Genomic DNA, 20841 nt, shown 5'->3' with positions numbered 1-20841 from the left:
AAAAAAATGATTATTAAATAATAATAAAATATAGCAGTGACTAAAGTAAATAAAAATAAGATAAAACATTTTTAAAATGATTATAGACTGCAAAATAATGTTAATAATGAACTTTCTTTAGTTTAAATTAGAGCCTGGATTAAACAATCAAAATATTAAAACACAACATCATCATCACTAAAACTGTCATCATCATCATCATTATGACATTTGACTGGCTACTGTAATCATGTGACATGGAGGAGAGGGAAGGAATACACCAGGATGGTTTTGCAATAGTTTTATTGCTTGATGCTGTCAGAAATCCCATGTTTTGTATCAACACGGTGGTATTTCTATATTTTAAAAAGTATTAAATTTGATATTTTGTTCGGCAGATATTGAAATGTCAATATGTCTTTACAAATTGGATCAGCTGCATCTTTCAGGCCTTTATTCAGTTTTTAAAAAGCTTGTAATGAGAGGAAAATAAATGGAAGCCATCAGCTTTCATGAAAGCATGACAACAAAAAAAATTAATTTGACATTTATTTGTATTTCTGCACTGTAATTTTGAAAGTTTTCTTTATTGGGATGCGTTTGGCACTTAAAAACATCAAGGAGAGCTGCAGTATTTTGGACTTGTTATTGTTTATGTTGTTTGGCCAATTTGGGATCTAGGATTTAAATATACAGCAATATGCTGTCTGAATGTTTTATCTTTTACAGAAAGTCCCTTAGACTTCCTTATTAGGTATTTTTGTAAATTTGTGCCAAATATTTTTACTCTGTGGGATATTTCATGTTTGAAACATCATCTTAGAAGAATAGAATAGGTATTAATTAAATAAAACACTTAGTTTTGTTTTAATTAAAGAGAAAAATGCATTTAAAATATTTTAGAGAAACCCTGATCAGTCTGGGAAATGACTGGTTTCTGTGATTGAAGTGTTATGGTTCTCTGAGAGCTAGATGTCTCAAATAAACCCCTAAAATATTTTTATTTATTTTTACTTTGTTTTAAGATTTTGGATCCTTGTAAGGATTTTGCTTTTTAATTAAGAATGAACCTGATTTATGCAATACTTTTTTAGGGTAACACAGAGAAGAAGAAGAGGAAGGACAGAATGCAAGATTTGATTGATATTGGGTTTGGCTATGATGAGACAGATCCCTTTATAGATAACTCAGAAGCTGTAAGTACCCTTTACCCCATTAAAAATGAGGTGATGTTTCTTTAATGTGACCAGAACTTAAATTTTTATTAAGTTTTATAATATCACAGCACGTTGTTCTCTTTGCTCATCTTATCCGTTATTGAATATATATTTCCCGTCTTGATGTTTAAAAGCAGTGCATTCAGCAGCACTTCTAAAGATAGACAGTTTTCCTTTATTACAGCCAAAGTGAGACTATGATCTAAAATCAGGTCCATGACTCATGTGGATGTGCATGCACCTTGCATCCACATAGGAGAATGTGACTGTTGTTTCTTCCTCAGTATTCAGCTGATATCACTCAGTGTCCGACTGTAATAGTTTGAATTATGCTCTTTGTATGGATTCTGTCATTAGATGATATTTGTCTTGGTGTTTTGATGGCTGTCCTCTCGGCTCTTACAAATTTTCGGTGCCTGTTTGACCCTTTTTTCCCCGTCCTGGTTTGATATGTGATGGAAAAATGTTTTCATCTGTTGCCTGGAAGTGTTCTTATTCTTAGTAGTGATTTATTTACTTTGGCTCACAAAAAAAAGCATCCAGATTTTGCTACAGAGGCGCCATGGCTGCTTCTGTGAGATGTTATCAAAACATTTTATGAGTTACTCAGAAATGTTTTTCAAGTCTGCGAGCAGTATTTGGATTTTGTTGTGTAAGTGGAGGTATTGTTTTGGAGAATCCTGTGAACTTACACCACAAACTGTCCTCCATTGTTGTTTTTCCCAGTACGATGAACTGGTGCCCGCCTCTCTGACCACAAAGCTGGGGGGATTTTACATCAACACCGGCACGCTGCAGTTCAGAGCGGCCTCTGACTCGGAGGGAGAGGACGACAAGGTGAGGCTGTGATAACACAGGCTTAACTCAACATTGGACAAGTGTTCATAATGTTTTTTTTTTACAGCTTTATTTTTTAGTTTATTTGAAATTGAATGAAAAAAGGATTCTGTTACTAAGGATAGCAAGAACAAAAAGTTATTATAAATAATATGTCAAAACTTCACAAAATAAATACTTGGATGATGTTACATACAAATAAAAACATGCAGTGGGGTAATACATCTGATTTTTTGTAAGCTAAAAAACGTATTATTTATGTAAACACAGTCAATTTGGCTTGTAGATTCCTAAAGTTACCAGCCAGTCGGAATTTCCACTGTTCAGATTTTTTCAGGGACAATAATCCAGCTTGTAAGTGTAGCTGAATGCATTTAATCACTCCTCTTTTTTTTCATTGTTTTTGTTGGTGTTTTTACATGAAGACACCAAATAATAACAGTATCCTCTTAGCTTCCTCTTTTCCAGTAAGGAACAACTTTTCAACTTCAAAACTTGGTGTTTGAGTCGTTTTATTGGCACACTGATATTAACTATGTACATTCACCGAGCCGTTGTTATCCAACAGCGTCCTGAGGCTGAGAAACTGTACTTGACAACTTTTTTCCCCTCATTCATTTTGCATCACTTTACACTAATATTTACGCTTCACAGCACCAGGTCACACACTATCAACTGGATATCAAAACTGGCCGATTTGAATGTCGTTATGGCCGATTTATCAAAGGAACCCAAGAGAACATTATCAGAGAAAGAGGAAAGGAAAGAGAGAAAGAGCAAGAGACAAGACAAGAGTAAACATTGGACTGACTTTTACTATCATATCAAATTAAAATAAACTACTTTAAAAGACATTTTTTGTACACTATTTAAATGTTTAAATTGAGCTTGTTAACATTCACACCAAAGATCGGATCATTGTCTGATTTCTGGAGTTATCAGATTATTCAAGTGGTCATGCAGACAGCATAATCTGACATCCATTATCAGATAATTGTAGTTATCTGATAAAAATCAGATAAACACGTCTAGATTTGTCCCAAATACTACGTTTTCTTGCATCTAAACCTGTATGTAGGATTTATTTATTTATTTTAAATCATACATGTGCAAAAATCTGTGTTGATTTTTTAATATTTTCTGTTAAAAATACCGAAGTCACAACGAGCACATAAGAAAGACGTGATAGCGGGCGGTAGCAGGAAGTTGGCATATAAACGAGCTAAAGCGTTCACATGTACTCTGTTTTGCAGCTCATTAGCTCCCATATTAGCATTTAATGCTAAGACCGCAAGCGCCGCCATGTTCAACACAGTTGAGCGCAAAAGAAAGATGCGATGGCACGCAGCAGCGAGAAGTTGGAGTGTAAATTAAGTAAAAATTAAGTGGGTAGTCTAAATTACAGGCTTATTAGTTCCCATGCTCAGCATGTTCAACAAAGACTGGATGTTTTAGAAGGAACAAGAAGGTTGAGTATTGACCTATGTATGCCGAAAGAAATCCAATAATAAACTGGAAAATGTTGACCGGGGTTTTTTTTTTACCATCTCATATCAGAAGATCATGTAGATGCATCAGATCCAAATATTGCAATGGTCTGATTAGTACCAGTTATCAGAGCTTGATGGGCATGTAAATTAACTCAGCATTGATAAATGCTGCATAACAAGTACTGAAAGTATTTTTTCCTTCTTTTAGAAGCTGAATAATGACAAGGAGCAGGTGATTAAGAGGAGGAAGAAAAAGGAAAGTAACAACCTGGAAGAGAAGAACCCGAAGAAGAACAAAGTACCTAAACAAGGGTAAGAGTTATGGTGTTTTAAAACAGCTTCCACATCTTAACACCACCAAATATTCAGAGAATTATGACTGTACTTTGACCAGTTTTCTTGTTCTCGCATGTACAATGATAGTGGGAGATCCTCTGTGAGAGATGTTTATACTCCACAGTGGTGCAAAGTACTCAGGAGGCAGGACAGGATGCTGAATGTGCTGCAGGACTTTTTTGATCATATTTGACACTTTATGGCGTTTGTATTCTCAGTTGCATCTACACCTAGAATATGTATGGAAACTTTTAAGGTGGCAATGAATATGTAAGAAAAGTTACTTTGTGCTTCTTGATGCAGTTGATTCTGACATTATATTAGTTAATTACTAATAATCAGGAGCAGCTGAGCCAGCGAAAACATCACTCCTCAATAAAAAATGTCCAGCACATTAAACGGGTTTATTACAGGAAGTCAAGCTTACAAAAACATGACACATATTTACCTATTTCTTTCTCAGCTGTGCTTTTAAGGTTGACCTTTGTGGACACCGGAGAATTTTTGGGACGGTTTGAATATATGGTGTTCAATCTTTACCCTGCTCATAACCCTCTGCCCTCTCGTCTTCTATTCTGTGGAGCATCTCGTACATTTATCATGAGGCAGGGATGCTGACGGAGACTTGCTTTTACCTGCTGTGACAACCCAGGCACCTTCTAGAAAATGCTCCATTATCCACGCTCAAATATGCTGAATACTCCGACATGCCACCACATTAGAAGCAGCTTCTAAAAATAGCAGCAGCCATTGCAGTTCTGCCATTATGAAACAGATGATGTTATATACGTGGATGTTTGTGTCTGTATGTTACAGATCTTTGAAAGCAGGCTGTAGGTTAATCCCTCAGAATCCCAGTAGCTCCACACTTTCCCTGCATCTCTCAGTTGTCTTTGTCAGCATATGTTGTCTCAGCAAAGATCCCGTCTCTGCCTCATCAGAATGTCTGAAGTCAGCTGGTGAATCTGTTCAGTTTTACAGAGGGAGTGGCCTGATGCCAGTCCTTACAAAAGCTGTCCACATTTCAGGTTTACTCAATGATTCAGATATGTTTCGTATCGCCCATTTATGGGTGTTTGCAGTAGTTGGACAGACTGTTGCCTAATCAGAGCTTAGGAGGTGGGATTAAGAGCAGGGTCATCAGCTTTCTACGAAGCTGGTTGCTTAAATGAAAACTGCAAGAATAAATGAATAAGAAAGCAACAGCATGTGCACAAGTACTAGTGTACTATAGCAGCCCACTCCTCTGCAACTAGGATGAAAAAAAACAGAGAAAGAATTTCCTAATTTGGATTAATATCTTTAATACAATGTTTTCTTGTTATTACAAAATTGTACATAAATCACAAAAATAACATCTTTGCAGACATAAATTATCTCATTATTCACATCACATCCAGCAAGTTTTTGGTTTTAAAAAATTAATTACCTCCACCAAGACTTCCTGCCTGCCTGCCCCTCTGTCTGACTGCCTGCCTGTCTGACTGCCTGCCTGACTGCCTGTCTGTCTGACTGCCTGCCCCTCTGTCTGACTGCCTGCCCCTCTGTCTGACTGCCTGCCTGCCTGTCTGACTGCCTGCCTGCCTGCCTGACTGCCTGTCTGTCTGACTGCCTGCCCCTCTGTCTGACTGCCTGCCTGTCTGTCTGCCTGCCTGTCTGTCTGACTGTCTAACTGTCTGTCTGACTGTCTGCCTTCCTGCCTGTCTGTCTGTCTGTCTGACTGCCTGTCTGTCTGACTGCCCTGTCTGCCTGACTGTCTGTCTGACTGTCTGCCTTCCTGCCTGTCTGTCTGTCTGACTGCCTGCCTGCCTGTCTGTCTGACTGCCTGCCCCTCTGTCTGACTGCCTGCCTGTCTGTCTGTCTGTCTGTCTGTCTGCCTTCCTGCCTGCCTGTCTGTCTGACTGCCCTGTCTGCCTGACTGTCTGCCTGACTGTCTGCCTTCCTGCCTGTCTGTCTATCTGACTGCCTGCCTGCCTGTCTGTCTGACTGCCTGCCTGTCTGTCTGTCTGTCTGACTGCCTGCCTGTCTGCCTTCCTGCCTGTCTGTCTGACTGCCTGCCTGTCTGTCTGACTGTCTGCCTTCCTGCCTGTCTGTCTGTCTGCCTGTCTGTCTGACTGTCTGCCTGTCTGTCAGCAACATAACTCAAAAAGTTATGGATGGATTTTGATGAAATTTTAGGAAAATGTCAGAAATGGAATAAGGTACAAGCAATTAGATTTTGTCGGTGATCTGGATCAAGGATCAAGAAATTTTTTACTACGAGAGATAGGGATAATTTTACCCATTTACGCTCTCTTACGTACATAAATAGCGACGTCCTTTTCAAACGTACGTTGCCATTCTAATACTATCATGTGTCTTTTGCATCACCATGGTTGTTAAGTTAATCCTCCACTAGCGGGCGGTGCTAATTTCAGAGTTCAGTCCCGCGGCTCCACGTCAGTTTCAGACACCGTTTTGCAATGGTACTGCGTTGCTATAAAGTTGTTTCTGAAGTTGATTCCGACCAACCAACATGCCCCAAACACTCGCACATCCTTTCTTCAAAAGCTCGGGCAATTTCTACAGTTGCTGTCCTCGTCTTCATTCTTCTACTTTTTTTGTTTCCTTCCTGATCCTTTTCTTCTTCTCTGGTTTGTTTCTTCCGCTGGTCGCATGTCAGATATTCTGCTCCCGTGATTTCCGGTGGTGTTGCTCCGTTTTGCTGCGGCGAGCGATGGATAGCTAAGCTCTATGAAAACAAACCAAATTACGTACATAACTGATGCAGAAGATGGACATTTCACACCAGCTGGAAATGGCCCCCAGACCCTTTCAAACTCTTCCTGTTTCTCTTTGAGTAGGCAAGTTAGTTCCTGTAAAGGAAGTAAAGTTGCATCTAAACCTTTGCCTTGTCCATAGTGTTACACTTGGTTTTTCAGTCCTTTTCCAGAGTAAAGAAATTACTTTGTTAGCATGCAAAACAGACAAATCCATCAGCATCCTTTCAGTTTTGACATAGCTGTGCCCCTTTAGGGTAAGGCCCTAAAATAAAATAAAAAATAAAATAAAAATTGGGGTTCATTGGGATTTCGAGAGATCATCTTTTCCATCACTATCTCAACCTCTTCCCAGTAAGTTTAAATTTTACCGCACTGCCAAAAACAATGAAATGTCCCTTCTCCAAATTAGACTTTGTACATGACTGATATATTATCATTAAATTTATGTAAATTTACCAGAATGACATTTTTTCACATTTATACTGTAATAGTCTAATTCAAGTGTTGGCTGGGTAATTCCCACTCCTCTACTGATAGATCTGTGTTCAGACCACCCCTCCATGCATCCTTCTCCTTGGGTATCAACAGAAATGATCCCTACAGGTGCCCAGTAGAAACATGAAGGCCATGAAAGGTAGTGTCCACTATTTCCCTCAAAGTGTCAGCCTCCTAAATGATGTCTTCATTGAGAGGAGCTGTCATATCCCTCCCCACCACCCGCATCCTTTATTAAGACTAAAGGATGGAGTGTCATCCAATCTTCCCCTGCTTCAAGTCCCCCCTACTTCACAGTTCACTGGCCCCGTTACACCTAAGGGTGTCCATGAGGACACAGTGTCCACCTGCAGTGAAATGTTTGCTGTCTGAAGAATTAGATTTGTGTTAATCTGACCTCTTATTAGAGGATTTAACCAGAGCACGGCAGGACATGTAGGGGGTCACTCTGTGCTGGTTAAACGGGGCTGAGCTTGGAGGTCTTGGCTCTTCAAGGAATTAATGGTAAATTTAAATTGAAAAGTGGCCTTTCTGTGTGGAGTTAGCATGTTCTCTCAGTGTATGCGTGGTTTCTCTCTGGGTATTCCGGCTTTTCCCAAAGTCCAAAGACATGCACGTCAGGTTAATTGGTCACTATAAATTCTCCCTAGGAGTGAGTGGTTGTTTGTCTCTCTGTGTTGTTCCTGCGATGGACTGGCAATCTGTCCAGGATGTACCTGCCTCTTGCTTGCTAATCGCTGGGATAGGCTCCAGCTTTCCTCCGTAATCCTGCATTGGAAAAAGTGGTATAGAAATAAATTAATAAGCAATGAAAATACTGTGATGGGATTTTAATATTGTTTTATTGCATGATGTGAGTCCAGAATTCATCTGGACAAATGATCTTTTGTTAATCCTGTTTCGACCCATCAGGCAGTCCTGAAGGGGAGAGCAGTAGTTGCCATGGTAACTCAGTGGAAACTCATTTAAGCCATATTGATGGAACAGAACTTTCACTTTGATGAGCCAAATTTATCAAAATGAACAAAACTTTCCCTTTATCCTGCTTCATGGAATACCCGTCTGGATGCTGCAACTCCTGGGTTCAGATTTAAGTACAGACATAAATGCCCAGACATATTTGGGAATTAAGACTTTACACTGATGATCTGGATGCTTAAAGACAAGTTTGTGGTGGGAAATTCATTGTTTAATCTGTAATATCCTATAAAAACAGCTTACGAATGATGTCCAGTGTCAGAATGAATTAAACAAAAAGCTCCTCCATTGTTGTTACTGTGTTATGCTAAAAACAAGTCACTGCTGTGTTTTCCTTCAACAGAGTGACTGCTCTCAATCTTCACCGGCCAGAGAAAAAGAAGAGAAAGAAATTAATGAAGGACTCGTTGTACCTGGCGGCCATGCTGCGGCGCTTCTCCCGGGAGAAGGAGGAGATGAGGAAAAGAAACCCCAGTATTGCTCGCCCCGGCCTCTCAGGAGGTGCAGCTAGCAAACCCCAGACAAGCAACTCCACTAACCTTCCATTAGCCTCTAATTCCATCCAGCCGCAAGGCAACGCGACCGGCAACGACCTCTCGCTGGCGGATCTCACCTCGGACCCTGCCGTGATGGCGCTGCTGGGCTCCGCTAATGAGAAAGATTTGCAGGATCTGCTGGTCGACCTGGACTTCAGCTTGTTGGACAGCGACCCACATGCCATTGTGACAGCCAGAGAGAACGGCATTCTGGGAGTTGGTGTCCCCGGTCATAAAGCAGTTGGAGGAAGTGGCCAAGGACGAGGCATGGGGTCTTCCAGCGGACTGTTTCCCCCCCCTCCGCTGCCCAATGGTTTGCCTGCCCCTCTTATTAAACGCATTGAGGACCTGCGGGCGGTGAGTCAGATGTATTCTCTTAGTGGGTGGCTGCAGTTTCTGTGAAGCCTCTTTACTGAAGGCGCACAGAAACTCTACTCGGTGTACAAAGTGACTGTTTACTGTTACCATTTCTTCCTCTGAGAATAGTCTCACTTATTGGAGAAATACGACTTAAAGCTGAAACCCTTTGAAGGTTAAACTGGGACTCGCTCTGCTACCTGCTGAAGAAGTTATGTTCTCGTTGCTCTTATCTCAGAACCTCGGCTCAGCTTTTAGATGTTGGTGAAACAGTAAGAGAAGTAGGGAAGCTCTTGAGAGAGATGATGCAAGTGAAAGATGCAGAGGTGAGGAAGAGAAGAGTGAGGAGGAGGAGGAGAAATGGGAAAAAAGAACTGGTGTATATATATATATATTTCTTTTCATTGATTTAGTTTCCACTTATAGCACAATCAAAAAGCTGGAGAGATGTAACAATCGAAAGGAGTATTTAAAGGATTTATAGCTTTGTTTTTTATTTTATTTTATTTTATTATATATTATTTTATTTTATTTTTCCAACCCAAAATTTTGCACAGTTTGAATGACTTCCATCTTTAATCCTCAGTCCTGTATGAACCCATACTTCATTCTCAACATCATCATAGATTTATTTATAAAGTGCTTTAACAGCTAAGGTGGTTAAACCAAAAGCATAAAAATAAAATAACATAAAACTATTTAAATTAGTAAAATATAACAAAAGTAGTAAAATAAAAAAATGAAAGAAAATCAACTCCAGACAATAAAAACTAGATAAAACCACTATATTAAGTCTCAAGTTGGCTAAAAGGCCAATGAGTAAAAGTGAGTTTTAAGATGAGCTTTACACAGAAAAAGCCGATCCCCTTACTTTTGGAAGTGTCAGCGAGGATTTCCGATGCTAATATCGACACCGGCCCAACTCTGTTTCTATCCTCCTCCAGCTGCAGAAACTCGGCTGTTTAAAATGTTTTTTTTTTAATTGTTTTTATAGTTGATTTCAGCCAATTTAATATCACATTTTCACCCTTGATCCCAGATCATTAACTGCACTCATTCCTGCAGCGTTTATTTGTTCTTTGTTATTTTAACTCTTGTATGCAGTGTTTTGTTTCAGAGGATTGTTAAATTATATTTATCTTCTGCACTTAGACTTTTTCAAATGAGCTTCGAATGTTAACTGCACTTGAATGTGTGAATTAAACAGAGAGGTTTGGTTGGCTTCAGGCTCACCAGAAATTTATTCTTTCTTTCTCTCCATCAATTCGAGGAGGAACAGGTGATTTCCGTGTTACCTCTAAAGGGACGCGTTGTTTCTATGTAAGGCTAAAGGTGTTTCTCAGTGCAAATTACTATGAGCAGGTGGTTTAGAACATGTGGGATTTATCAACAGCTGATTGCTTACTAGTGTGCGTACGACTGGCCTCAACGTGTGATAAGTCTGAATTTTTTTGTACTCAACCTTTCTAAATATCATTCATGGGATGGAGTTGAAGACATTTTCTATGAATGATTGACTGATGAGGGCTCTGGAGTGTATCTGCAGTGGTGAAGAGGGGTGCATAGTGTAGGATTTCCTTTCACTGTGCTTACAGAATCAAAATATCCCCCATTCAGTGTTTTATCACCTCCGGATCTCTTTCTGGCACATTGTTTCCTGAGTGTAGCATCAAAACGAAGGTTCAGGCTTCAGAGCAAAAAAATAAACACCTTGGCGAAGTTGTCCGTCCAAGGTAAAGGTGCAAAACTGCACTGGACATATTTGCCTTTCAAGATGTAAAGATTGTAGTGCGTAGGGTGTAGCGTCAGAAGCAACAGTTACCAAATGGAAGGTCAGTGGATCGATTCCTGGCTTGACCAGAACTTATGCTGAAATGTCCTTGGAGAAGACACTGAGCCCCATGTTGCAATAAGTGTGTGTGATGAATGTGAATGTGGCATGTTATGTTAAAGTATTTTTAGTGGTCAAATAAGACCAAACAATGGCTGTTTACCATGTTAATATAAAATGAGAGCACGGTTAATGTTTGTTTTCTTAAGCTTAGCTCATGAGTTGGTTTGATATTACTGGGATAGTTTCATAAAATTAAATGATGCTTTAAAAACATCCCTAAATTGGGATTGAGTCAGTCAGAAGGCGATGAGACGATGTACAATGTGTAGTGTACAATGTAAGGAAAACTACTTTTTATTTTTAACCCATAAAACGCTGTCACTTACATTGTCAATATTTAGTCAGGAATGGTAGTTTGTGACACTGTGGGGTAAATTGTGATAGATATAGTACCCTTTGATATCTACAGAAATTATTTAGGCATTTATATCCCCTCCAGGAGATTTATAATCCAGCTGTGAAATGTAGGGTTTATTCAGAAGCGCTATATAGTAAATCCACCACAAGTGATTCATGATAACACCATTATTCATCAGATTTTCATCATAAAAAGATCACCATCACTACCATCTTGCTAAGAGACCTTTATTTTGACCCAGAAATTATAATTAAGCCATTTCCTGTCAAACTTTTCACCAGTTGACAGTAATATCTAATCAGGAGCAGCCAAAGATCAACAAGTGAGCAAGTGTGTGTCTGGAAAGATAAAAAATGGTCCTGTATGGCTGGAATAAAGCCAAGAAGACGTTTTTGACACACAGTGGCCCCAAAAACAATCCAAGTTGTTTTTGTGAGGATAGTGGGTTAAAAGCAGCAAAAATAGCTATAATTAAAAAAAAAAACACTTGGATAAAAAAGTGTAAATATGTAAATGTTGTGTGTTTGTTTCAAAGCCAAGACTTGAGAGAAAAGGCTGGTCACTGGTGATCTGTGTGTTATTTCTACAAAGTTCTGATAGTAATAAATTCTGTTTTTTTTGTTTTGTTTTGATTGGCCTTTATGATGCTATATTTACTGATACATTCATTTTACATAATTCTGACCCCATAATCTGACACCTGAGGCTGTTCATAGCAAAATAATGTCTGGATGTTGACTGGGATTAAATTGGTTCGACATGTTTTTACATAAAAACATAACATAAAAAAAACAAAACAAAAAAAAAAACAGGCAGACCAAAAACATCTATTTTAAGGGTTATGGCATATACATGCAAAGAGCATGCTTTATTGATGATTTATTTACTTATTTAGTCGTGAATGAGTGTGTGTGCATAAATGGGTGAATGGGTGTAGTTAAGAAGTTTGTTAAGACATAGGATTATAGTCCATTTACCTTAGATACCAGGTCTTTATGCTTGTACTGGATAAACAAGGGTGTGTCACCTTTTTAACGATGTAAATGCTTAAAGGTTTATGATAAAAACAGATTGAAGTGAAGCAGCGAAGTTTTTGTCAAAGTCCTCAACAACTCCTCTCCCAGATGTGTGTATGTGTGTCTGTGCTGCATTAAACGGTGCTGGATGCTAACTCAACCTTTTCTACCACAGGCCTCGCGGCAGTTTGATCAGGAGGGCAGGAAGAAATTTTTCACCCTGGACATGAATAACATTCTCCAGGAGTGAGTAGGACAGCTTTTAAATCACTGTCAGCCAAATCCCAGCTCACTCTCCCCCTTTTCTATCAGCCTTTCCACGCTGGCTTTCCACAGATTTCCCCTGCTACCTCTCCTGCTGTCTTTAAGTGTTTTGTTTCCTCTCCCTCTCTCATTGTCTGTGATAATGACATGTTATTCATTTCTATTCACCAAGCTCTCATCTCACTGCTCTCCCCCATTCACCACTTCAGTCTTCCTTCTCTGCCTTTTTATTCTGCTCCTGTGTTTTTTTTGTCTTCCTTTAACCTTCTTGACTTTTATCAGTATCGAGCTGCAGGTCCAGGGGCAGCCTCCCGGGGTGCGCTCTGACATCTACTCGCACATGGAAGCGTTCGTGCCATGCAACAAAGAGGCTCTCCTCAAGCGGCTGAAGAAGCTCAGCCTCAACATCCAGGTGAGGCAGGGAGGTTTATCTGTGGAGGAAGTAGGAAATGCTCTCATATAACTCTGATCCAGTTTGATTTGAAAACAAGCTTCAGTCTTTTTCATTGCTCTGTGGTCACAAAAAAAAAAAGATTTAGGAGGGATTGAAGCCCCTGAAGGAGTTTTTTTTGGTAACTAATTATGTGAAGATGAAAGAAGTTTAAATTTACATTTTTTAAATAACTATCCAACTTTAGGGTGTCTAAAAGCAGAAAAATCTGAAAATTTCCATTAAATATCTTCTGCACCGGGCCTGTTTTTTTCTGTCTCCTGTCTGAAATGACAAAATCAAAATAAATTAAGTAAAATAATCATGGTCCCAAAACAAAGCTAAGACATGTGAGATTACTACAGACATGTCAGAATCGAGACATGTGTTACTGTGTCAGAGTAAATTCATCTGGCGCACAGTAGAAAACCACATTACATTCAGTGAAAATTTTATTTTGTTTGGGCCCATCTATGATAATACAGCATATAATTTTGTATTGCTGGCAAAACGTGAACGTACCAATGGATAAACAATGATAAATCAACTATAGATTTCACACTGTAGCAAAGGAATTACTAATTCCTTCTGCCACTGATCCTGTTTTAACTGATGCTGAATGAATTAAAACTTTCCTTGACAAACAATACTATTTCGCAGCGCATTTATTCAGAAAAGTTTGGGAGCCACTGTTTTATCACCTATGTGTCGCTTCAATTTACTACCCTTTTGGGTCATTAGAGGACAAAAAAAGTTCTCTCCCAAAAACGGCTTTAAAAACATTACATATTAATATTTTTCCCCTCATTTTGTAATTAACTATTTAAATGAAAATTTAATTACATTGCACCATCTTCTGATGAAAAAACCCCAAAACAAAACAAAAAATATATAAAATAACCAACAACATAGAAAATTAGTTATTTTCATAAAATGCATGTGTGGGAGCTGGGAAAATTCAGTCTTATGTTTACTTAAAAATTATTTTAAAAAACATTAATTTCAATATTTAAGTAAAATCTCAACCTTACTAACATCTATTATATGGAGAATATTTAATTTATGTGTGTTTACTTAATAAAAATAGCGATGACGTGATCAAACAGGTATTTAAAGGGTTAAAATAATTTGAGTTAGGGCTGCAACTAATGACTATTCTGATGGTCGATTAGTCACCGACTATTAATACGACTAGTCGACCAATCGGATTATGTATCTCATAATTATTAAATGGATCTTATTTCACTTTCAGCTTTAAAATCTTGCATAAGGTTGTTATGTAAGTCCGACGTTCCTCCTCTTTAAATGTTCGAGCATTGCAGACGTACATCTGTGGCACGCAAGGTCCGCTTTACAAATCTGACATGTATTTAATTTATTTTATAAGTTAAACGTGAAGTTATCCCACACTTTTGACGTCTTCTGCCACCGTTTTATTCCCTGGTCCGCCACCATATTTTTCCCCTGGCAGCGCATGTGCAACTCTCAGCAGAGATAAGAAAAGTAGACGACGTCTCACTCTGTCGTTTTTTTTTTCTTTCTTTCTTTGGGCATGTGCACTGTGCAACTCTAAGCAGAGATAGGGAACAAGACGACAGTAGTCGACTGTCGACTATTTTTATTGTCGACTAATCATTGCAGCCCTAATTTGAATAATTACATGTTTCGTATGCTTGACTAGCAGTGAAGTGGAAAAAATATAAGTCTGTAATATGTTTTTGGTCGATTTTGGGAAAGGACTTTTTTTTTTTTTGCCCTCTAGTGAGCTAAAAGGTCATTACTGAGTATTTACTGAGAATCGTGACGTGTCAAGATGGCAGGCCACTACTGGCCAGAATATGACTTCATGGGATGAGTCATGAGAGCAGCTCCCGAGCCCACCATCTATAAAACCCAGAAGCCGCCACTGTGGATAATAACATTGGAAACGGAGATGGTGCTTCAAATACAGTCAACAACACAACAATCCAACTCAGAGGTGAAGACCTTTTTGTGCTTGTTGGCTGACAAAAAAATCCAGAGCGAGCTGGACAGCAACTCAAAATGAGAAGGTTTTCCAGCAAATGGCGGCGTTGTTGTTCCGTGTGTGTCACAAACAAATGACTTTACGATACTTACTGGCCACCTTGCTAAAAAGACCCCGTCTACACTGAACACAGCCTCTATTGTAATAGGAACAATGGAAACCAGGGTGATGTGGTGTTGGCTGAGTTAAGGTAGGGCTAAGTGGGTATGAGTGGAAAAAGGCTAAAGGAAACACCAAGAACCAGAAAGAAGTGAAGATAGCATATGATAAATAGAGTGAATACTTCACTGTAAGACCTTCATGATTCAGAGTCATAGGAGAACACAGGAGTTTTTTATTTATTAGCCTTTCTCACCTTCATGTACTTACAAATATTTTGTGTTTTCTAACTTTCATCATCTCAGACATGTTACGTAACAGAGATTATAATTTAAATCTCATCAGGACAAAAGCACCGTTGTCTGATTGTGGCTGTATTTTGGTGCTTGCTAACTCCTAATTTGATCCTCTGGGTTCTCTACTTAGTTTTCATCTTTTCAGGCAGCTTTTCAATCCCCAGCCATTAGTTTTTTATTTGCAGGGAGGTCTGTGTGGGCAGACGAGCACAGAGGACTGGAAACAGGCTACAAAATGTCTCATGTCACGCATCATTACAGAAGCTTTGTTGACAATATAAATCAAAATGCTCCCCTTCTGTCATGCTCTTTTCCTGCTCTCTTACTCCTTTTTTTTCTTTTGGGCTTCTTTTTGCTCATGAAAACCCGTCTCTCCGTCTCTTTCAGGACGATCGGCTGCGGACGCCGTTGCTGGAGTTAAAGCTAGCGGTGTGCAACGTGATGCCGGAGCAAATAGCCAGATATAACATGGACTGCATGGCCAAGGTTGCAAAGTGAGTAAATCCTTGTTGCTTCAGGAGATGAAAGGCTGTTCATTGTGGTCTTCGTTCAGATTTAGATGGAAATAGCACTCCAGTCATTTTTATATTTTTAGCTAACTCTTTTTTTTTTTTTTAAACCACCAAGATTCTTCATAGTTTTGTTCCTGTAACTTCAAGTGGACATTGGGGTACAAATGGAGAGATGTCATGACAGACTTTCCTGAGTGAGGGATAAGTGACAGGAAAGCAGTTATATAAAGTGAACAATAATAACTTACACACACAAATTAGTCATCTGTTTAGAGGCCAGGGCCCTTATTTATCAACCGTTCATAGAAACTGTCCTAAACTCCATGCTAAGAATAAAATTTATGTTAGTAAGTACAAAAAAAACTTGGCTTTTATCAAACATGTGGAGGCCAGTTGTAACTTGTCAATAAGTAATCGGCTGTTGATAAATCCCACAAGTTCTAAATCACCTGCATGATCATGGTCATTTACATTGAGAAACGGCCTCGTTTCACCATACGTGGCAGAGCTGCTCGATTATGGGAAAAATGATAATCACGATTGTTTTGATTGAAATTGAGAATTCGATTATTTTATTTAACCCGACTAAAATGGTGACAAGATGGCAGTGACGTCAGAGTATTTCTGTCGCAGACAGTGACGTTCCCAAACCTAAAACCCTGACTGAATATGACCACACGCAGATGTGCAAACGGAGTATTCGCTAATCTTCACTTTGGTCGGAGGTTTTTAAAAGAATCGTTTTTAATGACATAAATCTCTGTTTTCATGAGGATGACAGGCCAAATCGTAGAAAAATATCTTCGTTTTGTGAGATACTCTGCTACGTGTGGACAAGGCCTTAAATCCCGGGTTGTCGCTGTGTTAATTCAGCACTGGTCTCTGGTCTCTGGTGAGGAAAAAAAGTTCTGTTTATTTATAACGTTTGTTATCGTTTTGTGTCTCTGGGAGCTGCTGGATTATTTAGTTGCGACTCACAAAATTGAACATTTTTCTATTCTCTCGTGTCGTGTTACAAGCCCCCGTGTGCACGTCTACGTGAACGAGCGCAACATTTGACATGCACGAATGTCGCCTATCGCTTGGCTGGAGGAGGACAGTGATTTCCGCCTCATCGTGCAAGTTCCATAGAAAATAATGGAAAAGGAGCGACGTCTCCTCCTATGTGTCCAGCCCACAACTTGAGAGGTGTTTGCAACTGGAGCTGAAAAAACCAAAGCGGTGGGGGCTGTGGGAGGAGTCTGCAGCAGAGCGCTGCAAGTGGCGCTCGATTTGCAACTAAAAACAGCACAAGAGGAAACTTGAGACGGAGCAAAAAATTGGACCATCTCATTTTTATGATCATTTGATTAATCATCCAGCCATAATATGTGGTGACAACACATCTCTTTACAAGTTACACGGAAATCACTTGTGTTTCTGTGTGAGTCTGTGATGGTCAGGGAATGTCTGACCTGTCTCCTATCTCATGTTATTTAAGAAAAACTCACTTAGTTAGTATAACTCTACAACACAGATCCCAAATCACAGCAGAAATCTAACAGGATCTCTTTTGGGAAGCAGAATCTGATCAGAAGTGACCCTGAGATGTCACCAATCTGATCAGATGCTAACCTACACATAACACTGTACATGAGCTTACACAACCTAGCCTGACAAGTCGGTTAACCAGACTAACAAACATTTGGCTTGCACTGCTCCATCTTGGCATCTGCCTCATGCCATCGTTGTAAGCTGCACTGAGTTTCCGCATGCTTCCTTCTCTGTAGCTCCACAAAGAGGCAGCGTACATTGCTGTAGGCTTTAAATAGTCACTGGCACAGTGCACATACCAAATTTATAGCCCAACACACACATCTCTTATAAGCATTTCCAGAAATAATCCTTTGCCTTCAAGTTAAAGTCATGAACCAAATCAGTAAAAGATATAAATCAAACGTCCTTGTACAGATCTTCTATGGTGGAGCCCACCACCAGCAATATTCAGGAATTTTACCAGGAGAAATATCAGTGTTATTCCATAGAAAAGCATCAGGTTGGACATCCGAAAAAGTGGCGAACCGTCAACCAAACTTCTTCAGAGTGAATGAGTTTTTAAAGATGAGCGTAACGCTGCTCAGAATTTTCCAGTGCTCACTATTCTCCTCTTTCTCCCAACATTTAGTCGTTTTAGCTGTTTTATAAGACAGGCTGTCTGACGACAGGGCAGTAAAGATGATCAGTAACACCTGCAATAAATCTGAATTAAAACTTGTTCAGCTATCAAAGGCAAGTTGAATTTTGAGTTGTGTAGAAAACACACCTCATTTTTCACAAAATGCATTGAACATGAGGGGAGAAACAAAAGAGCTTGATTTTATATTAATACCAGCTCAGCAGGCGTGTCTTTATAAAACACAGCAGGTTTTTTTAAGTAAACCCTTAATTTCTTCATCTTTTATCATTTTTATTTACGATTTACTTTATATCTATAAAGAGTTTATATTTTATATGTACTATATTTTTATTTTTTATATTATGTATATTTATTTGGTCTGTTCATCTTTTATCTGTTTTACATATTTACTTGTTTACATGTGCATAAAATCCCAAAATATCCGGAATGGAAAATATAGTATTTTACGTTATGATCAGGGTAACTTTTCAAGATCTAAAAGTTGTTTTAAATGTACATATGTGTAAATTTTCAGGTGTGTAGTAATCCTGACCATCTGAAGTAAGATCTATAAAGTAATAAATATATAAAAATATAAAGTTTTCCCCTTGCCTTGGAAATGTTTGATATTTAAACATAACAATGAAACCTCACATTAACAAATGAGGAATTACAGTTAATTTCTGTGTTATTTGCACATTTACTAAATTCATCCTGTGGGCCCAGATTCCACCCTCTGGTGGTCCAGTTTTGGCCCCTGGGCCGTATGTTTCGACCCCCCTGTTCTCAACGGTGTGTGTTTACAGGCAGCAGTCAGAAGAGGGCGATAAGAATGGCTCAGAGGAGGAGGATGAGGAGAAACCTGGGAAGAGAGTGATGGGCCCTCGAAAGAAATTTGTCTGGGACGACAAGCTCAGGTAATGATCCAAGACTTTACCCCAGTTTCATCACATTTCTGACGTTTGTCTTTCTGTTTTCAGTCCAGTCCAGACCCTCCTGTAGTAAACGGTAAAAGGATTGTTCAGGGTTGCTAAAAAGAAAAAGTCATTAAAGTTTTCCTCATTTGGAATCAACAGATTAACATGCAGCATCCTCGGAAAATCTTTAGTGTTTTTTTTTCCATAGTTCCTCCCGATTACAGGAATTTTGAACTTGGGGTCTGATTTGTGCTGAATGAGACTTTTGTGTGGATGCAGGAACCTGCTTTGCAGCTTGGTGCGAGTGAAGCTGAGTTGCTATGAGATGGAGAACCAGTGCTCCCTGTCTGTGGAGGACTACCTCAAGGTCTTCTTAGAGAATGAAGTCAGACCACTGTGGCCCAAAGGCTGGATGCAGGCCAGGTGTGTGTTCCTGTACATCCGCTTGTTGTTTTATTTATTTAACTTTCTATTTACTCTCTAACTAGTTTTTCATGTTTTCTGCTAAAAGTAAACAAAATTTAGATTATTAAAGGACAAATCAGTCCCCAATATGAGTTCTTTTTAGTATTTTTCTTTATTGGCTTCCAGTAAATCTTTGCCAGTTTTCTCTCCAGCTGGCAGGTTAAATAGTTTCTGTTAGAGCAGGATGGTGTTTGTAGGGTCCTGAAGGTCTCGTCTTTCTCACAGTGAAACTAACCACCCATATCATCAAAAAACCAGAGTCCTTCAGCTCTGCCTGCATATGCTTTTGGTTAAGATTGTGATGCAGTTCGGTTGTTGGGTGTCACTCTAAAACCTGCACAGTAAACATTTTTATTGTATGACAACTAAAATAAATTAAGTTAATTTATCCTACAGCAGTTTGGTTGCCTTTATATGGAGCTACGTGAATAATCAATAGCACTATAACCCCAATCAAGTTATATATTCTAAATATTTATGACAAGGTTATTTTCTTTTCGAAAATGTTGCTACCATGACTTTTATCATCATTCTGGTGACACCACAGGATGAATCAAATCAGAGTAGGCCGTCAGGGATAACGTATGTTAGATAAATATGTCGTAAGCAGCATTTATCTCATTTCTGACACATTTCCAGTTTCTGCTCCTCCTACTAGTTTCCTGTTTGAATTTTTCTTTACTTCTTAAAGCACAATAAACCTTAAATACAGCAGCAGGTGGTGTGAGCAGACTTTTAGACATATTTGAGCCTGTTGGTGTGGAACTGTATTCATTGCCAAGATTACAGCTTGCATAGTTACAATACTGCCTAACACTTGTCTACTGATTCAGGAGCAGATGTAGTTGAGCACAACACACAGCACAGCACAACACACTATAATCAACACTGTTAAGAATGTGTTAGCCAGCAGGCTAATTTTTAACTTAGCACAACAAATAAAGAAATTTGTGTTTGGTCAGTTATTTCTTCCCTCTAAGAATTATTAGTTAAATTTACAAGGACGTATAACTTGTAAAGATGTTGTTTCTGCAGAATGAACACAGATAAACATGTTGGTGCCAAATCACCTGTAATATTCTCCTGTTGGTATTCACTCTTGTTTTGAGTTTCTCCCACAGTAAGACGTTAAAAACAACACATTTCTGTCATTTTTACACTTCATTTTCACTGTGAGGGACCTCAGTAGTGTAGAAGAACCAAACACAGCTGCAACAGCGTGGTACCTCCTCCTCATGCTGCTCACCAGCCTGGTCACATTAAGCTGTGGGATGGCATCCCATTCCTCAAGTTGAACGGTGTGCTTTTGTTGGTCACTCTGGCATGATAAGCGCATCCACATTGATCCCACAAGTGTTCAGTTAAGGTCTGGACTCACAGCATTCCCAAATCCTGGAGGTACTCTGTGATGATCCTGACCCT

At 39.1% G+C, this 20841-nt stretch overlaps 2 protein-coding genes across 3 annotated transcripts in view; both read left to right on the top strand.

Annotated features, from left to right (window-relative positions):
* ttc26 (tetratricopeptide repeat domain 26) overlaps window positions 1-12070 on the top strand; it is a 28787-nt gene extending 16717 nt beyond the window's left edge. The window contains exons 19-21 of the mRNA XM_041983237.1: window positions 7314-7318; window positions 7497-7502; window positions 12056-12070. The gene's annotated coding sequence lies outside the window, so the exon portion shown is untranslated. The remainder of the gene's footprint in view (window positions 1-7313; window positions 7319-7496; window positions 7503-12055) is intronic.
* The window catches only part of ubn2a (ubinuclein 2a), a 30635-nt gene that overhangs the window by 1925 nt on the left and 7869 nt on the right, over window positions 1-20841 (top strand). The window contains exons 3-11 of one of the 2 annotated variants that reach the window (XM_041983222.1): window positions 1074-1175; window positions 1923-2033; window positions 3732-3835; window positions 8438-8987; window positions 12431-12501; window positions 12802-12931; window positions 15758-15864; window positions 18844-18954; window positions 19234-19377. In XM_041983222.1, the coding sequence (XP_041839156.1) occupies window positions 1074-1175; window positions 1923-2033; window positions 3732-3835; window positions 8438-8987; window positions 12431-12501; window positions 12802-12931; window positions 15758-15864; window positions 18844-18954; window positions 19234-19377 (1430 nt within the window). The remainder of the gene's footprint in view (window positions 1-1073; window positions 1176-1922; window positions 2034-3731; window positions 3836-8437; window positions 8988-12430; window positions 12502-12801; window positions 12932-15757; window positions 15865-18843; window positions 18955-19233; window positions 19378-20841) is intronic. The other variant, XM_041983223.1, reaches the window with a different exon arrangement.

The sequence above is a fragment of the Melanotaenia boesemani genome, chromosome 4 (genome assembly GCF_017639745.1).
Source record: "Melanotaenia boesemani isolate fMelBoe1 chromosome 4, fMelBoe1.pri, whole genome shotgun sequence".
In the NCBI taxonomy this organism is placed as follows: domain Eukaryota; kingdom Metazoa; phylum Chordata; class Actinopteri; order Atheriniformes; family Melanotaeniidae; genus Melanotaenia; species Melanotaenia boesemani.
Note: the sequence above shows the minus strand (reverse complement) of the source record. Positions and strands in the feature narration are given on the sequence as shown.